Source organism: Lissotriton helveticus, chromosome 2_1 (genome assembly GCF_964261635.1).
Source record: "Lissotriton helveticus chromosome 2_1, aLisHel1.1, whole genome shotgun sequence".
NCBI classification, from domain to species: domain Eukaryota; kingdom Metazoa; phylum Chordata; class Amphibia; order Caudata; family Salamandridae; genus Lissotriton; species Lissotriton helveticus.
In genome coordinates, this window is record NC_136059.1 from 1,435,509,798 (window position 1) to 1,435,523,971 (window position 14,174).

A 14,174-nucleotide genomic window follows, 5' to 3' on the forward strand; every position below is an offset into this window, starting at 1 on the left:
AACAAAGTCACTCAAGGAAAGCTTAAATTGGTGTGGAATTTTCAGCAGCTCGACAGGGCCATAAATGTCATAATCAGTTGTATCCCACGCTATTCCACCTGGTAGAGGAACCGCTGTGATGTTCACTGATGACAGGTCTCGTTCACGATGTGATGATTTGTGTGGCTTCAGGAGCAAGTTGAATTTCTTACTTGCTGTGTCCATTTTAATGTGTTCTCCATCTATCAGCTTTCCCAAACTTAAAACAAGCATGAGCCATAGCAGGAGATAAAATACACATAATCCAATCCAAAATTCAACCCATGGTGAAACCAGATATGTTTTTGCAAGCTCTTGACCAAGTTCTGTTAATTTTTCCTTGAAAGTTTTATTTGCTGGCGTAGTTTCAGGTTCACTGGGATCCTCAGAAAAGTTATCAACGTTGATAAAATAGCCAGAGGCAGTTCTGTCAATAAATGGTATTGCACCCGGATTCTTTGAAATCGCTGGAGTTGCTTGTTCCCTTGACATGTTTGTATAGTCAGATGCTACATCATTGTAGACCGGAGTTTCTTGACGAACTGTTATTTGTGTTTCAAGAGGCACAAGTTCCATGGCTTTGTTGCATAGTCCTTCTTTTCTCACTTTAGAATCTTCAAAGGTGATGAGTCTTTCAGTTTGAACCTCTTGGATGGTAGCAAGATTTGGTCGTCTGCTACATCTTGAGAGCCCACTGGGCCTACTACTTATTATCGGCCACATGGTGTGGTTTCGCCAGGTCAATTGATACAGACCGGTTCTCCTTTCTTCCAGCAAGGAGCGGCAGTAGCACTGTTCTTGATCCATGGTTTGCTAGTACAGGTACTGGTTTTCTGTAAGAAGGCCCAAATTCCTTCTTGTCCGCTATTTTCTCCCTGACTAGATCCCCAACCTTTGGAATCCAGACAGGTCTTGCTGGGACAGGTGGTTTTTCTTCAGTAGCCGTTGGCTTTTCACTGGTGTTGCTTAAACTTCTTCTTGTTTCATTTAAGTCCTGTAAAACAGCCAAACGATCGTTGATATCAAATGGTTTTTGTTCCACCACTGAAGTGTGATGATCGAGGTCTTCAACCAACATTCTAGTACCAAAAACGAGTTCATATGGAGTGATTCCACCCAGAGAATTTCTTGGCAGGTTATTAAGACTACGTTGGACATGTATTAGATGTTTGCCCCACCCATCACCCAAACCTAATACCCTAGCTGGTATAGATTACTTTATGTCACGGTTTTTCCTCTCCACAACTGAATTTCCCTCAGGATGGAATGGACTCGAAAATCTCAATTCAACACCCAATCAGCCATTTCCTCCTTGTAAGCCCTAGAGCTAAACACATGACCTTGGTCAGAATGTAGCGTGCCGATTGCGTATGTGCCGATAAAGACTTGCAAATCTTTTATAACAGTTCGGGCGTCAGCCGAGCGCTAAGGCCACATCTAAATGAATCTTGTCTTAATATTTGTGGGACAGCAACAGTCCATTCAGACGTCCGCATGTAGATAGCCTTATGGTGTCTAACAGTGGTGTCTGTACTGGGCTGGCTACGCTGTAGTCAGGAATCTGGTGTTGTTTAAAGCTGTGGTATTTGTAACAGTCATCGCAATTAATTGCGAATTTGTATACGTGAGCTTTCATCCCTGGCCACCAGTACATCTCTTCTAATTCTAATAGAGATTTAGAGGTCCCTTGATGTATCAGACCCTCTCCCATATGTGCTTCGTGAATCAGAGCACCTCTCCGGTTCCTGTTTGAATTACCCTATCCCCCACTCCAGGGATTCGAGCAAAAGGAACAGAGTTTGCATCAATTATGTATTTATATTTGAGTGGATAATTTAGAGGTAACACGGCTCCGCTGACTTTGCTCATGGCATTGACAGCGAGCATGGTTTCACCGTCCATTGTTGTTTTTGAACGATTGATTGTAGCTACGGAAGCCGTTTGCACAGCTGCCTTTGCGGCTTCATCAGCCAAGGAATTCCCTTCAACGTGAACGCCATCATGCTGATGACTCAGTGTATGGATCACATGAGTCTTTTGTAGTTCTTTCTGCAAAAGAACTTACCTGTTCCCAAAGCATTTTATGCTTTATTGTGCCACCTTTTGCGTCTTTAAAACAATGTTGAACCCAGTTCTGCAGATATTCATTGTAAGACTGGACGCAGTAATATGAATCGCACACTATGAGTGTGGAGAATTCGCTATCTGTATTTTCTTTTTTTTGTCAACTCTTTTTATTGGCATTTTGCAATGAACAATTCCAGAGAACGCAGTGGGCATTTTTTAGACAGCATGCACAATGATAGTTGCAAACACCTTAAGACTTCATTGTCAGTACACTGGTGACATCAATCGCTACAAAGACGTTAATTCGGTATGACATATGCAGGGAATGTCTGAGCAACAGCCGTTCATGCATGTCCGCAATATGTGTGAGTCGCTGCGCCATCTCTCCATCTGGGCTGCCAGTTCATGTAAACCCTACTCAGTTGTAACCACAACATTTGTAACGGAGAAACAGTAACAACAAGATGCAGTCATAACACCTATACACCCTACAGATCAATCCCCCGTACTCCCACCCAAGACCCCCCCTCTATTTTAATCAGTACATGTGTGTTGCACCTCTCAGCTTGTCTGGTCAGCCTGTTGCGCCCCTCCCTCCACTGTCCTCCCCTGCTGACGTCCACATGATCCCTCCGGTCGCTGCACCCTCCCATCATCCCGGCCCTGGGCTCCCGCCTGCGCGGTGATATCAATGCCGCTGCTGCCTCTATTACTGTCGTTGGTGGTCGCCGCGCCTCCCTCTCCATGATGCTCGATTCCGCCCTCTATGCCCTCAGCCCCTTCCGCAGCCATCTCTGCTTCCGCCGCCTGGAGAGCGTGGAGCATACCTTCCCATCTGTCCGCCATGGGCTCCTTGCGTAATCCCAACGTTTCCTCCCTCCTGATGGCGGTCCATTCCGCTCTGCCCCACGAAAGGAGAGACAGGGTCCATGCCCTTACACTGGGCGGTTCCCTCGCCTTCCATCTTTTTGTCAGGAGTCGCACCGCCGTGATCATTCCCAGGTCCAAGAATCTGGACGACGCTTTGGCAGTAGTGGGCCTCTTGAAATGGTGCAAGAGGAACACTGGCCAGTCGCATGGGACGTCGCGACCAGTGCATTGCACAAGCCGGGCGTGTATCACTTCCCAATAATCACCAAGCCTCGGGCAACGCCACAGGAGGTGAAGGAGATCCGCAGCAATCTCGCCGCATCTGGGGCAAGCTGCATCCGCCCTTTGAAAGTATTTATTAATTAAATCCGGGGTGAGGTAGGCCCTGTGGACTATATAAACTTGGATCTGGCGGAAGCGCATGTTTCTGGGTATGCGCACCGGGCTTCTAAGCACTCGCTCCCATTCTTTGTCCGCAGCGGCCTCCCCATGTCTCGTTCCCATTTCCCACGGAGGGGGGCTAGGTCCAGTTCTGTGTGTACACGCAGGGACGCGGCATACCATTTAATGAGGTGCTTGACCCTGCCCATGACATGGAGGTACTGGATCACCAGATGTTGCGCTGGCTCCTCCGTCATGTCACCCCACCTCATCTCCATCCGGGCCATGAGCGATCTGTGCAGTAGGAAACCCCCAGGGGGGAGCCCGGGTTCTGCAACTAGCGACTCGAAGGGGATCAGGGTACAGTCTTGGTAGAGGTGCGATCTGTATTTTCAAGCGCCATCTTGAAAGCTTGGAGTTCAGCTCGCTGAGCTGTACAGTCTCCTAGAGATTTTTTTGTGACCATAGGTTTGAATTTACCATCCGGCCAGCGACCTTTAACAGTCGTGCACGCAGCACTATAAGCTTGTTTACCCCCAATTGCGGGTTGTGTTGATCCGTCTGTATAAATTATACAGCCGTAATGTTCTAGAGGTAGAATTTCAGTAGGCAGAGGTCATTCTTGTTCGTATTGGAGAAATTCTTGTGTCTTCAAGTAAGGTTCAAAAACATATTCAACGTCTGTTGCAGCAAGAGAATTAATGTATACAAAAAGGGGGAGAGGGGATCTTTGTAGATCCAGAGGGCCAAATTACCACTTGAGACAAGTGGAAGGTCCAGGCCGCAGTGTGGGCCCTCAGATAACTGGTACCAAGGAGGGGACTGGGCTGTTCCTGGGTTCAAGGTGCAGGTCAGTGGGGGGTGGATATGTGGAGGTGGTTAAATGGTAACCTACCAGTGGGTATCCATTTTGTTGGATATGTTGGCCTCGCACACCCTTGCAGGTGTCATGCTTCATCATGGGCAATGCTCCTCGTTGGGTGGGCGGTGCAATACCCAACGGGCTACACCTCAAAGAGGGGCTCTTTGGCAGAGATCTTTTTATCCAACTGCCCTTGGGTGAAGTGTGGGTGAGGGGCCAGAGAAGTAGTAGACAGTATGTGAAATTTAAAATAACGCAGGGGTACCAGAAGGAACTTTATTCGGGTGGTCCCGTGCGCTAACTAAAAACAACAGTTAGTCTAGGAGGTCTGGAAAGTGATGTTTTCCGCACTCAAGACTATACTAGTAAGTGAGGGTTGTGGTCAACAGGTTTCTCGCTCAGGGCTTATTTACCCGCGATTCATCAGGACCTTTAAAAAAAGTACTTGTTGTCTACAATATTGCTGATCTATCTAAGTATCAGTGCTTACATATACAGTTAGGAAATGGAGTACCTGCGTATACATTGTTCCATGCCTGGGTTTGGAAACAAAAGGAGAATGTAGGGGGTTATATATCTCTCAAGCAGGTACAGTACAGTGATCCACATATGTTATGGCCTGGTGCATTCAGTGGCATGCTAGTGTTGGTGACTCCTAGCACGTGGTGAAAGTGATACATCTCCAAATGGAGCAATAGTGAGTGACATGCTCACATGTGTAGGAAAGGAGACGTTTCTTGAGACATTAAAAAACAAGAAGAGCAGCAGCGTTAAAAGTTAAGAAACAGCAGTTCCGGTCTGCATGGGTCCAGAATGATCTCACTCACCTAGAGGTCAATTGTGAAATGTAACAGCAGTGTCTGGCGGGATGGACATCGGTGAGTCAAGCCTCTGTAGCTAAGGCTGGAATGAAATTGAAATAAAGGAGGAATAGGGACAACAAACATATTTATTCGACTCAACCCACAGTAGGCCTTACTTGGTGATTCATCTAGCCTCACTGTGTCTTAGTTATGCCGGTATCTAACATAGATAGTATGGTGCAGTTGAATAGGCTGTTTTAAGAGTTCGATTATATAACCCACAGTAGGCCTTACTTGGTGGTTCATCTAGCCTCACTGTGTCTTAGTTATGCCGGTATCTACTATAGATAGTATGGTGCAGTAGAATAGGCTGTTTTAAGAGTTCGATTATATAACCCGCCACTACTTGTCTGGGAGTGGGTCAAGGCATCAGGTTAAACAGTGACTTAGGTTGTTCCCAGTGTGTGTGTTCACACGGTCCTGCTACCACTCAAAAAGGGAAGCAGGACGTGTGAGTGCATCCATCACGGCCCTCGATAAGTAACCTGACAGGACAAAATACCACGGCGACCCTACTCGGTCAGTGTCAAGAATATGCCCCCTTTCCTTAATATGTTTAGCGAGCCGCTAAGGGGACCGCAAAGCCAAACAAATCCTGGACGCTCTGTTCAGATTTACCCCATGAACTCGCAGGGCGTTCACTTACTTGAAGCTCCCGTGTCCTCCTTATGTTGCCTACCTCTCTCCGCCAGGACCGGATAGAACCGAGGGTCCGGCGCTTGCTGTATTTATCTTAGTAATGGGCGGGATAGGTCTGGAGGGATTTTGCCGACTCGAGGCTGGTCATGTGATTAGCTCAGTTAACGGAGCGGCCAATTTGGAGTGGTGTAGTTAAGCTCTATAGTCTATGGCATACACTATTAAAGGCGGAACAACTCATGCGCCTAGTGTTTCTGGAAGAAATCCACCAATCTATGCTGCGTAGGATATGTATCACATAGGTTATAGCAATTCTTATGTGGTGGTAATCGGTATGTAATGTCCTATTCTCGTCAAGTAAGGAGGTTTACCCAGTTCACTGCGGGTCATGTGATCTCGTCCATTTAGAGGAGCGGCCATATTGGAGAGGTGTCAGGTAGCTCGATTGCCTATAGATTAAACCAGTCTGGGGCGAAACATCTCGTGCGTCCTGTGTTAAGAGAAGATATCAGTGAATCATAGGTCAAGGTTTTAACATGACTGCGGACTTCATATATATGTTTTCAAATACTCTGCGTCGGGTCAAATAACCAGCACATATGTACTTGCCAACATTATGTTGTTGTAATTTTATGAATCTTCCCTTACAGTTGTTAAAACATATAGGTCCTAATGACTAGGGGAGTAACCAATCAGTCATCAGGGGCATCACCCAAAGCGTGTGGAAATATAGGTGACGATTAAAGGGAGCTCCAGGGGATGTCCTCGTTTAGACCTAGCCTGTCTGTGGCCAGACGATGGATCCATCTCTGCTCCCTGAAAAAGAGATTCTGTTTCGAGATGCTCGCGCTTGCTTCAATTATTAGCCATTTCATAGAATTGGCTGTGTGGTTAGTCTCTAAGTAGTGCCTACACATCTTTGTTTTGTTCTTCTTGCAGCGGAAGTTACTCTGATGCTCTGAGATGCGTTGTTTGATAGGTCGAGTGGTCATCCCAACATATTAGAGTCCACAGGGGCACACTAGTAAGTATACACAGATCGGTGTGTTGCAATTTGTGTGTCCCCTTAACTCCCACTTGAAAGAGTCTGTGAGCTGGACAGTTTTGTGTATTGCAGTGAAAGGGCATGCACTGCACGAACCACATGGATAGTGTCCTTTCACCTGTGGTAATTGCCACAGGGTAGTCTGGCCCGATGTATTTTGTTTTTTTGGTCTCGTGTTAATGAGTATGTCCTTCACGTTTTTAGACCTCTTGAAGGCAAACCTCGGAGGTTCAAGGGAGAGTTCGCCTGTACTGAGGATTTGCCAGTGGCGCATAATGATCTTTCTCACCGTATTTGAGGCTGGCGTGAAGGTGGTGACGCATGTCATCGGTTCATTGATTTTTGTGATCCGGTCCCTGTGTTCTAGGAACGCTCCTCTGTGATTATTTTGGGCTCTTTTCTGTGCTCTTGTTATCTCTCTACATGGGTAACCCCTATCAGACAGATTCCTGGATAAGATATTAGACTGGGTTCTGTACTCAGATAGGCTACTGCAATTACGCCGTACTCTCAAAAATTGCCCGAAGGGTAGGTTGGCTCGCAACGCTTTTGGGTGGTGGCTATTATAATGGAGTAGGCTATTGCAGTCTGTTGGTTTTCTGAACATGCTGGTACTTAGTTGGCCTTCCGTTAGTTTGATAGTCAAGTCAAGGAAGGAGATCTGTGTGGCAGAGGCCGTTATTGTGAAATGTATGTATGTGTTCAGTGTGTTTACCCATTCAAATAATTCATCGAGGGAGTCCCTGGTGCCAGCCCAGAAGATCAAAATATCATCGATGAATCGCCTCCACAATTTGATGTTATTGTGGTAGGGATTGGTAGGGGAGTCAATGTACTGGTTTTCAAAATCTGCCATGTAGAGTCACGCCACCGATGGGGCAAAAGTACTCTCCATCGATGTGCCCTAAGTTTGATGGTAATACTTTCCTTTGAACTCAAAGAAGTTTTCAGTCAGTGCTAGATTGGCACATTCCATGACAAAGGCTGGAGGTGTAGGTGAGGTCCATGTCTCGGTATTTAGTATTTCTTCTATGACCCCTAGAGAGGCCCTCTGAGGGATGTTGGTATAGAGGGCCTCTACGTCAAGGGTTACAAGGAGGTCGATCTGGAGGTTCCCCTGAAAGGTGTCTAGGAGACGTAGAACATCAGTTGTGTCCTGTATGTAGGATGGAATGCGTATTACCAAGGGTTGCAGGAAGTGATCACAAAATTGTGATGGCGGTTCCAGTATTGAGTTGATGCCTGAGACGATTGGGCGTGCAGGTATAGGGGTGGTCTCCTTGTGAACCCACACTTCACCCAAGGGCAGTTGGATAAAAAGATCTCCGCCAAAGAGCCCCTCTTTGAGGTGTAGCCCGTTGGGTATTGCCTCGCCCACCCAACGAGGAGCATTGCCCATGATGAAGCATGACACCTGCAAGGGTGTGTGAGGCCAACATATCCAACAAAATGGATACCCACTGGTAGGTTACCATTTAACCACCTCCACATATCCACCCCCAGTGACCTGCACCTTGAACCCAGGAACAGCCCAGTCCCCTCCTTGGTACCAGAAAGAGGATTAACCCATTGTATCTATCTTGGATGTAGAGCTTTTGCATTTGGAATGCTTACCTTTGTCACTGCCTCTAAGGCAGGTACAGGTGTAAAGACTTTTATGAGCTTACCCTTTGCGAGGGCTCTCTCCTTTGCTACAGCAGTCTGAACCGCTGTCAGAATTTTTTCTGTTGAAGTGAATTTCATTTCAGGTTGTGTGTACAAGTGTGATTTGTAAGCTACTGGTACCTTTTCACCTTCATTAAAGGTTAGGTATGTGAATCCGCATCTCCCTGGGATGATTCGGATTATAAGGTTGCGTACATTGTCGCGTGTTGTTGCCAACATGTCTGTTTGTACTGAACGCAAAATTTCTGTGTGTTTTTGAGTCCAATTAGTTGGTTTGAAATCCGGTTTGATTTGTTTGTAGAGAGGTTTAACCATTTCTGCGTAATTCAAAATGTAAGTTCTTCCGAAGTTTAGGAATCCTAGAATTGCCTGTACTTTTTTCAGTGTTTTGGGAGGTTGGAGCAGCGCACATTTTTCTAAAACATTTGCTACTAGGCTTTTGCCTTCACTTGAAAGTTTGTATCCCAAGAATAGGACGTTTAGGTGGGCAATTCTTGATTTTTTAAAGGTGAATTTATACCCTTCAGAGGCGAATCCAAGTATCATGGTGTTCACCCTGTTCAAGTGCCTGTCCAAATCATCATCTGTAAGATAGATGTCATCGACATAAAATAATGCCTCATCATCATACGTTTGTAGTAACTCTGTTACTCTGGCTGAAAATAATCCAGGACTGTTCTTGAATCCCTGGGGAGACGACAAAACTGTTGTGTGTCCCCTTTATTGAGAAAGAAGTCAAGTACCTGCTTTCATGTGCAATGTTTTGACAGAAGAAACCGTTTGAAATATCTAATGTAGTTTTATATTTTTTGCGAACGATGTTATTTATCAGTGCTGCACTCTGTGCATTTTGTACTACAAATGTTTTACAACAAGACTTTAAATGTCTTTAGTCCAAAACTAGATGATATGTATTGTCTGGTTTGGAGACAGGAAACAAAGGATTGTTCATTGACGAGGTGCATGTTTCAATCACCCCTTGGTATTCAAGTTGATCAAGATCTCCCTGACTTGTTTTTTAGCTTCCTGCTTTACTGAATACTGCCTCTGAGCAGTAGGTTGATTTTTCAACTGGATTTTATGGTGAGGAGAGTCCTCATCCCATCCCACATGATATTTATATAATGCTGGAGCCTGGGCCACAGTCCATTTTCTGGCATAGGTATAGTTTTTTTATGAATAGGAATATGATTAGAGAAGGCTGGCATAATGATTTCTTCGCCATGTGGGCACTCCCTGACAAATTCAGGTGGCCAGTCTTTTTCAGCCAGGAGGATGTCATAACCCTTAGATAGTTTTTCCCAAAAGAGGGCTTTTATTTTTCTAGTCATGTCTCCCGCCATCCGGAGTGTTACTTCATATAACTTATTGGGTACACTAACCCTGGTGTCAGCAGTTTCAACCTGAATGTATTCATTCAGATCCACTGTCTCCAGATGATCTTTCAGGATCCTGCGAGCTATGGTGACCTCTGCTGCACTGTCCAGCATTGTCTGGGCCCACTCCCGTTCTTGAGTTGTGTCCTCAAGATCCTCGGCATGTCTGATTTTATTTAATACTTGCTACCTTCTTTTTGGAGAATTGAGTTTTCCTTTTTTTTGGAACGTGTTGATCGTCTTTGGACTTCACGCGTTCTTCTTTGTGTTCTGATCGTCCTCTTCTTTCGGATTTCTGCGAGGAAGTCTGAAAGGTACGAGAGGATCATGTATCAGTATCTTGATATCTATCAGGTTTTCTTAAATTATCCCTATTTCTAAGGTTATACTTCTTTTCAGAGTGCTCCTTTTGAGGAGATCTACCTCTAGACTGAGAGCGCTTATCTTTAGGAAGTGGCTGTCTACTATTTTCCCATTTCTTTTTAGGAGTAGTTAGATTATTTTTGATAAAAACTTTTTCAGGATTTTCTGTTAGTTCAGGTTTTACTGGTTTCCCTCCCAAACTATCTCTCCATAGTTCTTCATAGGAATTTTCCATAATTCTGGCAGGTTCATACGGTTGCTCAGTAATATAGAATTCTTTTAATTTTTGGCGGATTGCCACCGATGCTTCTTCACCTTTAATGTTAGCTAATAAAATAGCTGAGACCTGTTTGAAATCTTTCAGTAATTTCATACCAAGATTCAAGGCTGGTTCTGGACCGTATTCATTTTGAATCTGTCTCAGAACGTCTGGTATTACCGCCATAGACGGGACACCGTGTGTTTTTGTGTAGATTGAAGCAAAGTCTGTACCCCAAGTGTCACAGTCCTCCACGTGTGGTGCAATCCCCATTGGTAAACAGATTGTTAGAATCCTGTGTTTTTCATGAGGTGTACTATCGGGAAATACTGCCTCTATTTGAGTAATTTTCTGGGCTAACCAGAATGGAATTTATTCCCTTTTTGTGGGCAATTTACCAATGACTGATTGTATAGTCTGTGGTGTGATTTTGTTTGTGTTCCCCTGATGAGGAGTGTGTTGTGGAATTCTAATAGCAGGTTGGACCGTTAAGGTCCGCATGATATATTGTACCAATTGTCTATGTATTTTAATTAATTGTTTTAGCTGAGCTAACAGTTCTACATCTGACATTCTTTCAATGTTAGGATGTGGTGTATAGCTGGCTAGTACCAGCCATGTTGCTCCTGGTCTACCTAGTGGACCGAGCCTGGTAATGTGATTTTGATGTTGTAGGGTGCCTTTAAACCTGAGCTGATGCTCTTGGTAAGTTAGTGGAATTTCAACATCCTCGAAAGGAATGTATTCCGCTGGATGTTCCTCCATCTTGTAGAAGTGGAACACGTGTTGTTGGACTTGCTTGTGGAAAGACAATCCATGAATAGAATACCTCTGTCTGCCGATATTCATGTGCCTCTATGACAAATATAACCGTACCACCTCTCAGTGATAAGGCCATTTTCTATGAGCTTTATAGCTATGGCTTTTCTTACGTTTTCTGGGATGACTATAGCGTCCGGGTCAGTCTCTTGGAGACCTGTTAAGTTAAAGCCTGCTACGGCATTATTGCCTGCAGCTCCACCGTTCTCGGTTTCGATATCGGACATTTTGTTGACTGAAGGTTTGCAGAGCAAGTTTCAAGGAAATAAAGATAAGGTGCACAATATTTTGGAACACTGTATCCTTCAAAGTTGAACAAACCGAAAACTAATACATAGTATTTTCGTCCTACTCAGTTATGGCGGATATTTTATCCTTTGACCCACTCCAGACGTCTATTGGAGTATTTTACAGGAAAAAGGGCTCTCTGTGAAAAACAAGTCTGAGTTACCCTAGTATCTAGCGTTAAATTAGTGCCTTACCAAACGTTGTGCGCCATGTAGTGTAGTTCCTATATTCCCAATAGGCTCTGCGCATTGGAATAATATATCCTATAGATTAGACGTAGGACTGAGGTCTACTAGGTCTCTATCGAATATACTAGACTTAGTGCCAGCTAGCTCAGAGGGCACTAGAAATTTTCTCGAATTCACAAGGAGGGATTAGTTTCTGACAACCGCATAAACATGACAACTTTGTTTCCCCAAGATAAAACTGATCATCGGAGTCGTGGAAAAAATAGATATATATTTCACTCAGTCAACCGTGTATGCTTCGTTTCACCAGAGTTGCAGAAAAAAAGATAGACATGCGTTTTCAGTAAAAGGATTTATTGAACAGCCTTCTTTCTCAAGCATAAGAAATTAACTGCTACAATCGTAAAACTGGTTGTAAAATATAACGCATACAGTATAAAAAGTAGAACAAAATAATACTGTAAGAGCATTGTATGGTTCCTAAACCATGGAAAAATACATACATAAACAGAGGCTAAGAGTACTCAACTGGTGCTTCTAAAGTACGCCTACCCCGATGTACCTAACCTAAGCTTAGTATGAGGGAAGAAGTAAGTGAGGTGTAGCATAAATGTAGTATTCTTTTGCCAAGCATCTGTCCAAGATTTCTCTTAGGGTCTAATCAGGTCCGTACCTTAGTTTAGAATGGAGAAGGTCAGTCTCGGGACTAGATTTCCCAACAACCCGCAAGGGTAGCTTGGAAACACTGGAGCTGGATTTCTCGGCAGGAGAAAAGACAGCGTCTCTCTCTCAGTGCGTCTGCTGGAGGGTCGGCTTCCTTCGGCACTTGCTGTAGCAGGATGTGTCGGGCAAGTAGATAGTCGAACTGCTCCAAACCACGGTGTGTTTGCTAAGGCAAGTGTGGGCATATTTATACCTTGAAGTTGCCGAGTTTGACGTAAAGGTGGACATAATAACGTCATCAAAGAGTCTCAGTTCTTTGAATACTCCATGAGTTCTTGGACAAGTCAGTTCTCGAGTAAGGGAACGTCCCTAGCTGCTGAAGCTGAGTTTTCCAAGAAATCGTTGTAGATTTTCGGAACTAGTGGAAGTAGCCCTGCCATATTTGGACTGCATGAGCTATGCCTAAATATGGTTATGCTTTCTATGCCTTATAAGGATATGGTGATTTATACCTATATAAGGGCATGAATCGGGAAAATTACAATAGTGTCCTAAAATTATACATAACAGCGCACGCAACCGGGATTCCTTACCCCTGGTAGTAACAGAGAGATCCAGGTCGCTGCATTTCTTGCAGACCGCAGCTCATCCTCCGCTGTCAATCAGAGACCCGAGCATCACCATTAAATCAAATGGGCACTGCCATTTTGTAGTCCGCTTCACGGCCTGCAGCCGAAATTCAGCGCGGGCTCCAATCTCTACATATACAGTCCTCTGGTGCCTTCAACACACAGATTTTGGGCGCCGCTTTATTCACAAGCAAGTTGTCAGCCCTTGATGGCGATGAATATCCCTGGGCACGCAGGATGCTACTCACGGACTAACAGAGCCTACCTAAGGTGCGGCCATCTTGTCTGCCGGCTCTCTAGCGCCCCTCTGAAGGGTGGCGTTGTTGCTTTTTGTTTATTGTATATCTGTGGGCTTGGGTTTGGATGTTGTGAATTCGTTTATAATTCAGTACAAGACAAAATATATTTGTGCAGTTATTGTTAATCAGCATTTGTAGGTTGAAGCTAACACATTATGGCCCAGAATATGGTTTTGGGAATGGAAAGTGTGGTTCATCCTATGATGCTCGCTCAACACAACTGTTACCTGAAAACCTTTTGTGAGTAAGGTACATGCTCCACGTCATTATCTCTGCGGCAAAGCGATCAAGTTCTTTGGGTAGCCTTTTAAATGTCTCAAGTCATTGAACTCTTGCAAGTGGAAGTGAAGACAGATCTGTAACCTGACCAAGTCCTGGCATATCAAGGTACGATAGAACTAACTTTCTCACCATAGCTTGATACTTATAGGATTGGAAATATTTTAAGCCATTAGATTAACTCCTACACATTTATATGCTGATTTTAGTAGTGGAACACTGAGTAACGCAATATAAATCACTTGACACAACCGATTGATTTCAATTATGTAATGATCTCACGTATTCAGCTATGAACCATTGTATATACTTCATGTAACTTTTTAGTTTACATGGCTTGTAAATTGTTTTTCTCTCAGTTTCTTTTCTTTTATATATTTTGTTTACAGGAGAAAAACACATTACAGCCTCTGTTGTCAGTCGAAAAGACGAACCAGATGATACTGTTGGAATAATAGCCAGTACTCATGAACCTATAGGGAGGAATACGTCGGATAGCTGGCAAGCAACCATAATCGTATATTCCAGTGATGATAACCGAACCTCATCGTCTGTTAATTTTGTCACGTTGAATCTTACAAATGTTCCGAAGCATGAAGGT

The 14,174-nt window shown here is 44.4% G+C and overlaps 1 protein-coding gene across 1 annotated transcript in view; it reads left to right on the plus strand.

The window, feature by feature from the left end:
• Window positions 1-14,174, plus strand: part of IDUA (alpha-L-iduronidase) — a 1,961,268-nt gene that overhangs the window by 1,376,867 nt on the left and 570,227 nt on the right. Inside the window, exon 9 of the mRNA XM_078676355.1 lies at window positions 13,963-14,172. Within this exon, the coding sequence (XP_078532481.1) occupies window positions 13,963-14,172 (210 nt within the window). The remainder of the gene's footprint in view (window positions 1-13,962; window positions 14,173-14,174) is intronic.